Source organism: Mobula birostris, chromosome 12 (genome assembly GCF_030028105.1).
Source record: "Mobula birostris isolate sMobBir1 chromosome 12, sMobBir1.hap1, whole genome shotgun sequence".
NCBI classification, from domain to species: domain Eukaryota; kingdom Metazoa; phylum Chordata; class Chondrichthyes; order Myliobatiformes; family Myliobatidae; genus Mobula; species Mobula birostris.
The window spans coordinates 73,505,114-73,516,813 of record NC_092381.1 but is presented as its reverse complement, the minus strand read 5'-3'; the positions used below and the strand labels follow the sequence as shown (position 1 = coordinate 73,516,813).

The 11,700-nt window shown below is 37.8% G+C and overlaps 1 protein-coding gene across 3 annotated transcripts in view; it reads left to right on the top strand.

The window, feature by feature from the left end:
- Positions 1-11,700, top strand: part of LOC140206055 (uncharacterized) — a 56,451-nt gene that overhangs the window by 9,007 nt on the left and 35,744 nt on the right. For all 3 annotated transcript variants that reach the window (XM_072274131.1, XM_072274132.1, XM_072274130.1), the window contains exons 4-8: positions 177-251; positions 2,156-2,306; positions 2,897-3,048; positions 5,688-5,747; positions 6,289-6,422. In XM_072274131.1, the coding sequence (XP_072130232.1) occupies positions 177-251; positions 2,156-2,306; positions 2,897-3,048; positions 5,688-5,747; positions 6,289-6,422 (572 nt within the window). The remainder of the gene's footprint in view (positions 1-176; positions 252-2,155; positions 2,307-2,896; positions 3,049-5,687; positions 5,748-6,288; positions 6,423-11,700) is intronic.

Sequence of the window (11,700 nt, the reverse complement as noted above, 5' to 3'; positions counted from 1 at the left end):
GAGAACATTGTTAAAATTCTATTGATCATCCATTTTCTTTGATATGATTTCACATTTTAAAATTTAACACTTTTTTTAAAGAATTTGTCAATATTATTTTCAGCAGAATTTTTAGTCTGCAAGTTACCAGAAAAGTGTTCAGTATTTAAAATTTTATTTCCACATTTCATTCATAGGAAGAGTTTGACAAACTATTAATAAAGTATGCAGAAGCAGAAAATACCATTGATCAGTTGCGGTTTGGTCATAAGGTATGTGCATTAGTTTTAGCAACCATATTCAGGTCCATTCTTTCTAATACATGAAATGAATGCTATTGTTATTTTATTTTAAATTTCTAGCATTCACACTACTTTGAATTTGAATCTTTTGATCTGTGGGATGAATTCCATCAAACCTCTCACTAATTGTTGGTTATGGAATTTCTGATTTCATTGTTAATTTTATACGGTGACTCTGAATTGCCTTGTAATCCCAAAGTTACATAATCTGCAAATTTAATTTTGAATTGGTGGGAAAATCTATTGTTCTGATTAGAGACAATTAATAATATGTTTTGTGCAGAAAACCCTCTTTGAGTAATTGGGAAATGCTTCTCTCGGGACTTCTGAGTTGAAAGTTCCAGCAAGTATTTCAGATATACAATATCACAATCTCATACAAAAATGCTACAAAGCGCAAATGAAATACATACATTTATTTGTAATTTATTGTTGTTTTGTATCCAGACACTTAGTATATTTAATTTCAAAGACACATTGACAAATCAGACACAAGGTAATCAGACATCAATATATAACTATTTAGACAACATTAAATCAAGGAATTTCATGTTTGCTACCTCAAGTGCAAAAATCTAGGACTTGAATTTACTATGAATTTGTTATTATTAAATTATTATTATTATTAAAATTACTAAGGATTTGCTCCACTGTTGTAATGAACACTGAGTATTACTTCTCAGATTTTCTGCAGATTATAGGATTGTGGACATGAAGCAACAGAATTACAGGTTAAGGTCTGTCACGAGCCTTGTGGCCCATCAGGCCGGTGCTTATGCAGGTTTCTGTGGCATGAAGCGACTGACTCTTTCCCCTCCCCCCCCGGCCCCAGATAGGACGCCAGTCTATCGCGAGATTAACCCCCAGCATTTTTTTGCCGGTACCCGTTCTCAGCTGGGTAGACTGGAGCATTGTGTGGTTAAGTGCCTTGCTCAAGGGAAGACATGTGCCTTGGCTTTGGCTCAAACCCACAACCTTCAGATCGCTAGTCCGGTGCCCTAACCACTTGGCCATGTGCCACAAGCAACAGAATAGAGATGTTTAATTTTCAAATTTATTTTTGGTTCACAATATTTTTATTTATGTCTCTAAAAATTACTCTAATCTGTAAAAGAAATGTGAACAATTTTAGTTGCAAAAATGATATTTTTAAATGTTAATTATTTGAAATACCTCTATTGACAAAAGTTGATTTAAAAAGTGGAAATGACATCACAGCTTTGACAGACAGCAAAGCCAGGAGCAGGATTTGGTGGATGTTAAAACTTTCAATGGCTTTTCAGCGCACGGTTTCTTCACTGTTGCATGGAGGTCCTACTTCAATCAGACCACCATTGGAGTCTTGAGTTCATCACGACTGCAAGGATGATCATGGAAAGACTACAGTGATGTTTCAAGCAAGGTGGGGAGGGGGCAGTGTAGTGGTGGGGCTGATCGAAGAATAAAATAATCTGAAAAGATTTCAAGTTCCTGCTGAGCTATTAACTTCCTTAGTTAATATTGTAACCTAATGGAAGGTTTGATCATACCTTATCATTATAATTAGCACCTAATCTCTTTAAAATAATTGGGAAAATCTCCCTAGGGAGGTTAACAATATAGAGCTGAAAGCATCGATTTAGTTAATTATGTGTCAACGTTAACCAGACTTGCTTGGTATATCATGTCATTTGTTCACCAGTGCAAGAAACAGGTTGCTAAATTACAATTTAAATCTGAAGTTGATTAATAACACAAATCTGAAATGTATTGCTGTGAGATTCACATCACAGAAAGAATGCAACCATTATGTTGAGAGTAGCAAATGCAATATACATAGAGGCTCAATATAGCTAACATAAGATGTTAATTTTAACTTTTTATTCTTGTATTAGAGAACTGTAACTTCTGATATATCCAAATCAAGTGAAATGATTCATTTTGGAATTTTGCCAGCACCTTGTCAATTAGCCATTTTGACAAGTCCACAACAACCCAGAGCTGAGCCGATATGCACCAATGAATCAGTCACATTCTTCCCTTTAGGTAAATGAATAATCTCTAGGACACGGAATGGTATTGTGTACCTTTTAGACTTATTCATTGGAAATGTTATTGAACTGATGGAGTAAGCATGTAAGACGTTGGGATTCAAGTAGTTGCTGTAGCTCATAACTTCAAAACATCAGTTTTAAGTAACTTCCTATTTTAATTTTGATCTTTTACCCTCTGTAATGAAGGTATTGCTGATACCTTTATAATGTAAACTGACTTTATGAATTACTTTAAAGAACTCCCAAGTAAAACTTGCTGTATTCTCTCTAACAAGACTTCAAAAATGGAGAATTCAGCTTTGTTGTTCTCAGGTTCATATATCTCATGTAATAATAGTTTTTACTTTAGCTTAAATTAATCACATTTAAAGGTAGCTAAATATGTAAAAACCAGATTGAAATTTGATATTCTGACATTACAAAAATGATTACATGTTATAATGAACTTGCATTCCAGTCCAAGATGATGAAGTGTGTTACATTACTGTGTGACTTATTTTTCTTTAGATTTAATGGAGATTTATGAATGTATTGCAAAGTTTAAAGGTTTCAGAACTAAACTGAGAATTTTATTTTCGGTAGGATCAACCTGTAAAAACTGCCCCATGTCATCATCAGTAACTCCTGCTGGATCTAAACCAGATTCTTGCCAATCTATTTCTGAATTTTACAAGGCAACGGCAGAACAAATGGCTCAGCAGCTAAATAAACACATTAAGTATTTTAAATGTCAGGTAAGTATTTATTTGAAACATAGCACAGCAAACTATTCAACTCTAGTGATAAATAGACCTTGTGGCCCTTGTGGCTACGGGGGTCAGGGGGTATGGAGGGAAGGCTGGGGCGGGGTTCTGAGTTGGATGATCAGCCATGATCATAATAAATGGCGGTGCAGGCTCGAAGGGCCGAATGGCCTACTCCTGCACCTACTTTCTATGTTTCTATATAGGATGAGAAGAAAACTCTAAATATAATGTGAAGTACTTCTCAAATTCTATATAAATCAAGTTTAAATACTTTATTGGTTAATTTAATTAGATTAATAACATAGTCTGACACTAGAATTCTGAACCAGACACTCTCTTCCAAGCTCTGCATTGGAAAGCGATTAATAGGTGGAGAGAGAAAAACATTAAGGATGCCTGTAAGCGCAAGTACTACACCTGTCCCTACACCTCCTCTCTTGCCACCATTCAGGGCCCCAAACAGTACTTCCAAGTGAGGCAACACTTCACTTGTAAGTCTGTTGGGGTCATCTATTGCATCCAGTGCTCCCGGTGTGGCCTCCTCTACATCGGTGAAACCCAACGCAGATTGGGGGACCACTTCGTCGAGTACCTCCGCTCTGTCGCCAAAACAGACAGGATCTCCCAGTAGCCACCCACTTCAACTCTGCTTCCCACTCCCATTCGGGTGTGTCCATACATGACCTCCTCTACTGCCATGATGAGGCTAAACTCAGGTTGGAGGAGCAACACCTCATACACCGTCTAGGTAGTCTCCAGCCCCTTGGTATGAACATAGAATTTTCCAACTTCTGGTAATTCCCTCCCCCTCCCTTCCCCTATCCCTATGTCACTCTGCCCCCTCCCTCAGCTGCCTACCACCTCCCTCATGGTCCCACCTCCTTCTACTACCCATTGTGTTTTCCCCTATTCTTTCTTCACCTTTCCTGCCTATCACCTCCCTGCCTCCCTTCCCCCACCCCTTTATCTTTCCCCTTACTGGTTTTTCACCTGGAACCTACCAGCCTTCTCCTTCCTACCCTCCCCCCACCTTCTTTATAGGGCCTCTGCCTCTTCCCCCTTCAGTCCTGACGAAGGGTTCGGGCCCGAAACGTTGACTCATCGTTTCCACGGATGCTGCCCAACCTGCTGAGTTCCTCCAGCATGTTGTGAGTGTTGCTTTGACCCCAGCATCTGCAGATTATTTTGTGTTTAAGGATGCCCTCATTACCCACATTGCCTCATTGCCTCACTGAAGGAATGTATCACCTTCACAGATTCCTGATATTCTTTGGCTCATGGAGCATTCAGAGTGGAATTGAGAATCTTGAGGCTGTACATTAGGAGTAGACAGAGGATTGGCTTAATCAGCAGTAGGAGCATACTACACCACACTTAGGGCTCATTAGAACATTTAGAACCTGAATGGAAGTTGGTCAACCTTGATCCCAAGGGGCTTGCATAACAAGGAAAAGAAATACCACCATTATCTTGTGTTGCACGTAAGAGTGCTAATGTCTTTAATTTCAAAAAAACATCAGTTTACAAGGACTCTCCTTTTAATTACTTTTCTAAAAGGAATTGCTTTGAGACCAGAATCCTGCACTAAAATAAATCTGTTAATGTGATCTTTATAACACGTACACATTTACATTGATTAAAGTATTAAATATTATTAGACTATTTGGCCTATCTGAAACATTTACTTTGGTTGCTGTAGATGCTTGTGATTTGTTAATACAATGGTTTCCATAGTTACTTGAAGCCTTTCTGTTGCAATATTGAATAGTCTTTGAAATACATATGCACTTGCTGTTTATTCCTTTGACAATAGATATCTGACTCTAAAGCTGGGGAAAATATCTGAGCTGCATTTTAAACCTGCATGTTTAAGTTAAATTCAGTGTAGATGGATTAAGTAGTAAGTTTCATTGAGCAAATTGACTTGTAAATAAGTGGACAAATATACAAATGGAGACATAAATATAGGCCATCTCCAGATAAACAACAGGTTCTGTTTTTACTGGTGACCCATCAGTCAATTTTGTCCATTAATTTAGAAAATAACTTAAATTCTTTTGTATGCCCAGAATAAGGAACTCATGTTTGATATGTTATGGACTCAATTGCAATTTTAACACCTGGCGAAGCAGAAAATGTAATATAACATGCTTACCTTGTGAACAACATAAAGTATTAAAACCTGTGTGAACATTTAATATTCACGCTCATAGGACGAGATGTTTCAATCCCTTTGATAAGTAGATCTTCTCTGACTATGCATTTTATATATTTCATCTATTCCTTTATATAGCATTTCAAAGAAGTTGTGCCACATGAAATTTAATGCAATACACACAATGGGGTATCTATAGTGCATTAACATTACCCTTATTTCTTCTTAGAAGCTTATCAAAGCATGATTTTCCAATATGTTAGTGTGCAAGTTTTAACGTGGATGAAAATATTTTGTGGTAGAATACCCTGCTAATGTGAGTTTAATGTAGTCTGTCCATAAATTAAGAGCTAAATATTTGTTGAGGAAAGTTATCTTTGTACAATGTATCTTAAAAATATAAACAAATCCTGGATCATTCCTTTTCAGTTAATGTTTTCTTGTTTATTGTATATCTTTTTATCTCTTATAGGTTGAAGACTTTAAGAACTTCCTTAATTTTAAATCAGCTCCTGTGGAAGATAAAATAGAGGTAATTCTTTAATAATCATCTTCAAGTATTTTGATAATAAGAAGAAAAAGTCTGTTTACCATAGAAATAAAGTCATACTTTTTTCTGAATTTCATGTTGTAAGCCATGAAGAACATTCAAATTGTTACATTAATAAAACACATTTTGCAACATTCTAGGAACTATGAATATATTCTACTCAATTTACTTAAGTAATAAGTACATTTATGTTAAGTTAAATAACTTCTTCTATTGAAAGACATTTGTTTTTAGTAATGCATTACGAAGAACATGAACAAGATAGTCCATCAATAGCCATATTATTTTTATCTAGTAACATAACATGCTGTAGATAGAGTTACAAATCTTGGTCTACAATTTGTCCACAATATCCTGTGGCATAATAAAAATTACATTTGGTGAATATGAATTTGAAAGAAAGTCTTCTCATTCTCACACTGTGGAAATAACCTAAGGTCTTTACATAATTGGCAAATGGAAATGAATGTCATTTAGTCTATATCATACGTACACATTTTAATTGTGTATTTCCACACAACAGGCAATGAAGGAACTGAGAGATGGCCTAGACAAGCTAGAAAGGACCTACATTGCAACTAAAGATGAGCACAGTAATTTTCAACGTCGCTGCTATTTGGAAAAAAATACTACTGTTGGGGAGTTTGACCCAGATAGGTTAGAAATAAATAAATGGGGTTTGGCACTCATACATATGATCTTTAATGAGTTATGATTTTGACAGATTTACATGCCATTTGTTAAAACTATTTTTTGTTTGAAAGGGATGATCGATTTCAAGTTTATTCAAATAATCTGAATTGGATATAATTATAAGTATTGCAAGTGAATCTAAAGTATTTTTAGAGCAAATCATAGTTAATTGCACTTTGAACAGCTCTTCATCTACTTATAAATTTGTTTGTAAAGGATGCAGAGACTCCTATTATAGAGGAATTATTTATAATGATAAAATGATTACCACTTTATGCTTTTCATTTTCCCCATTTAAACAAGAAATACTTTCCATGGATCAATGGATTCCAATAAAAATGCTGTTTTTTTTTCCATTGACTAACATGTTTTTAACCCTTTACTATAGTATAAATTCAGAGATTCGAATGCAGTAAGTGCATATGTTCAAATAGTTACTTGATATGTGTCAGAATAACTGTCTTCAGGGTACCTGATCATTTTTAGTATTATGGGAAGGTGAGTGTACATAGCAGGGGAATCATAGCTATATGTATTCTTATTTTATAACTATATAGATTCTCAAAAGGGTTCAAAACAAGCTGGAATATTTTATAATATTGTACTGGATTTTCAGGATTCATTTGTTCTCTGTGTTAACCAAGGGTAAAATAAATCATTATCACAATGGTGTAGCAGTTAGCACGACACTATTACAGTTTGGACTGTTGGAGTTTGGCGTTCAATTCTGACTGTTATCAGTAAGGAGTCTGTACATCCCCCTGTTGAATGCGTGGGTTATCTCCGGGTGCTCGGGTTTCCCGATGGACCGGTTAATTGGTCATTGTAAATTGTCTTGTGATTATCCTAGGGTTAAATTAGGAGTTACACCTGGGATCCTGATGAAGGGTCTGAGCTCGAAACGTCGACTGTTTATTCTTTTCCATAGATGTTGCAGGACCTACTGAGTTCCTCCAGCATTTTGTGTGTTAAATCGGGGGTTGCTGGGCAGTGCAGCTTTAAGGGTCAGCAGGACCTATTTGATGCTGTATCTCAATAGATAAATATAACAATAAAAATAGCAGCAGTATCCATTTATATACCTGAATTACATAGATAGATAGATAGACATACTTTATTGATCCTGAGGGAAATTAGGTTTCATTACAGTTGCACCAACCAAGAATAAAGTATAAATATAGCAGTATAAAACCATAAATAATTAATAATATGTAAATTATGCCAGATGGAAATAAGGCCAGGACCAGCCTATTGGCTCAGGGTGTCTGACCCTCCAAGGGAGGAGTTGTAAAGTTTGATGGCCGCAGGCAGAAATGACTTCCTATGACGCTCAGTGTTGCATCTCAGTGGAATGAGTAACAGTGTGGAAGGAGGTCAGTTGTCCCACTCTCTTGGTGCAGTTTTGTTGCAAGAGCAGTTAAGCTAATTTTACTATCCCATCCTTTCACTATCGTCTTGCACTTTTATTTCTTTCCAAGAACTTATCTAGTTCTGTTTTGAATGCCACAGTTGAACTTGTGCACTACCAACTCAGCAGCAAGTTCATAGCCACTTCTATTTTTAAAAACTTTGCTTTGCATTACTGTTGGTTCCCTTACCAGTCATATGCATTCTATATCCCCTGGTTCTTGTGTTATCTGCTAATGGAAGCTGCTTGTTCACTTCTACTGTCTACAATCATTCATGATTCAGACTCATTTATTTATCACGTGTAGATCAAACCATACAGTAATATGCACCGTTTGCATTAACAACCAGCGCAACCTAGAGATATTCAGCAAAACAACAAAGAATGCAACAAGCAACAAAACAACAAGAGCAAAACAAGCTCCTTTCCCCTCTGCACAGACAGACCTCAAATCACAGGGCAGGCTGTTGTGCCTCCAGTGGACTCATGGACAATGGGCCTCCAACTTTCCCAGTGGATCCGGGACTCTGGCTATCGGTTTCATCTTTCGGATTTCCAGTTGATCTTCAGTGTCAACCCCAGGACAAGCTGATGATGGGACCCTAAGCTCCAGGCTTTGAACTCTGGTCTCGCTCTCTCGCATACGTAGGGGTCACAGGCTCTCATGTCTCCAACTTGTACGGACATTTGATCCCAGAACCCACCAACTTGGGGAGACCTGCTGACCCAATGGGCCACCAGTCTTCTTTCTTGCTGGTCCCCAGCCACAGCATTTGCTAGCCTGACATCCACGGATGTCCATTATCACCCATCCATGTCATTGGCCTTTCTATGCAGGGCAGAAGCCTAGACTCTGGACGTCCTTTGTCCTATGTCCACATTGCTGGCCTTGGTATGTAGAGCAGAGGTCTGGACTCCAACCTGACCTCTGACTCCCCCACATCCCTGTCTCTAAACTCTAACCTGGTCCCTAACCCCTCCCCCTCCATGTCTAAAACCATGCCTAAGAACTAAAAAAAAAAAAACAACAACAACAACAACAACAAAGCTTTAGCCATGACCTCAATGGAGACCAGAGCTTGGCACCATCTTGAGCAAAAGTTTCTGATTTGAATCACCTGCAGCCACAGATTTTTTAATCTATTCACTTAAGTCCTTCACTTAATTCTACTAAATTTTGTTTGCGTCCATCCAGGTCCTTCACATAGTCATAGTCATACTTTATTGATCCCGGGGGAAATTGGTTTTTGTTACAGTTGCACCATAAATAATAAATAGTAATAGAACCATAAATAGTTAAATTATGCCAGTAAATTATGAAATAAGTCCAGGACCAGCCTATCGGCACAGGGTGTCTGACTCTCCAAGGGAGGAGTTGTAAAGTTTGATGGCCACAGGCAGGAATGACTTCCTATGACGCTCAGTGCTGCATCTCGGTGGAATGAGTCTCTGGCTGAATGTACTCCTGTGCCCACCCAGTACATTATGTAGTGGATGGGAGACATTGACCAAGATGGCATGCAGCTTAGTCAGCATCCTCTTTTCAGACACCACCGTGAGAGAGTCCAGTTCCATCCCCACAACATCACTGGCCTTATGAATAAGTTTGTTGATTCTGTTAGTGTCTGCTACCCTCAGCCTGCTGCCCCAGCACACAACAGCAAACATGATAGCACTGGCCACCACAGACTCGTAGAACATCCTCAGCATCGTCCAGCAGATGTTAAAGGACCTCAGTCTCCTCAGGAAATAGAGACGGCTCTGACAGTGTTCTTTGACCAGTCCAGTTTATTGTCAATTTGTATCCCCAGGTATTTGTAATCCTCCACCATGTTCACACTGACCCCCTGGATCGAAACAGGGGTCACCGGTACCTTAGCTCTCCTCAGATCTACCACCAGCTCCTTAGTCTTTTTCACATTAAGCTGCAGATAATTCTGCTCACACCATGTGACAAAGTTTCCTACAGTAGCCCTGTACATCTTTCCTATTTAGCCTATTTTTCCAAATTAGACAACTAGATAAAATATTGGTTTATGAAGATATACCATTTGTCCCTTGATCTTGTACTCAATATGCCCACTTCATGGTGCAAAATGCCGAATGCTTTTAAACAATTTTTTCAAATTGCTCATCGCTATCAGCAACTGAAGTGCCTATAATGGATATATCTACCTATAGGCCAGATATCTCTGTTCCTATGTTTCCCAGTTTACATTGTCTTTCTTCATACTTCATGCTACAGTCTAACACTTAAGACTTTCCTGTTTCTAACTTACATCATTATAGATGTATGACCACTAGCCTGTGTATACTGTACCTTCTCCAGACTATTAATACTCCTCTCACAGTCTATTACACTTCCACAGAATGGTCATGGTAGTGACTCTAGAGGAACGTCCGTGCATACTCCCCTCCCAGTCCAAAATAAACAACCATTCACTTTTACTTTCTGCTTCCTGTTATTTACTTAATTTTTTAAATCTGCACTGCTATTGGCCCGTTTAGTCCATTTGCCTCCGTTTTGGTGACGGGCTTATCATATAGCACCCCAAAACCAAACTGAATCCCGCCACCAGGTTGTCTTCAAAGTTAACTGCAATTGAAGTTTTAGTGTCAATGTTATGAATAATTAAATTTTTTTCATATGATCATAATCAGTTAATATCTTTGCCCTAGGCAATTGAACTGTGTACTATAGTATTTTTAAGAAATCATCCACATGTTATATCAATCATGTGCAATCATATAACTGTACAGCATAGAAAGGGCTCCCTTAGCCCATCTTGTCATCTGTGATGCCTATTTATAATAATCTAACTTGTCCACATTGGATCCTTGTGCTCCTTCCTATCTAGGTACTTAGCTAAATGCCTTTGAAATATTGTAATTGTATCTGTCTTTACCACCACCTCTGAAAGCTTGCTTCAGATATCCATCACCCTCCATATGAAAAATATCTTTCAGATCTTTAAATGTTCCCCCCTGTCACCTTCAACTTGTGTCGTCTAGTTCTAGACTCCACTGCCCTAGGAAAAAATAAATTCTGACTATCTATCCTACCTATGCCCCTTATATAATTTTTTTTTTAAATTTACAAGTTCAAACTTCAGGATTATCTGTTTCAATCTCTCCATTCTAAGCAACATCCTGGTGAACCTATTCTGCATTTTTTTAATCGCTGAAACATTGATCCTGCAGTGTGGTGACCAGAACTGTGCACAATGCTGTAAGCGCGATCTAACCAATATTTTGTACAGCTGCAGCATGACGTACAGACTCTCGTGCTCAGTATTTTGACTTCTGAAGCCAAGCAAATGTTTCTTTCTCTACCCTACTCATCTCTGTGGCCATTTTCAGGGCGCTGTGGACTTGCTCCCCAAGGTTTTTATACTCACTTTTATTTAGTCTCCATGTCCTATCAGAATTCAACTTCCCAAAGTATGTTACCTCACACTTGTCTGGATCAATTTCCATCTGCCACCATTCTGCCCAAATTTCCAGCTATGACCTACTGTATCCTTAGAAATGTATCAAGGATCAACTTTATTTGCCATATACATTTACATGTATTAGGAATTTTCTGTGGTGTGTTGATCAGGGCACAACATGCAATAAAAAAATGTTTGACAAATATAAAAAATAAAGTTAGAAGTTAAAGTACCAATATGGAAAAAAATGTGCACAAATACTGGTATGCATTTACAATGAAAACAGCATTATAAAAGTGGTTTAAAGTATTTACAGTACAGTGCAGTGATAGGGGCATTAGATGGGTGCAGTGGTGGAGGTGGGTGGGGGGCTTACTAGAATAGTTGATCTGATTAACTGCTT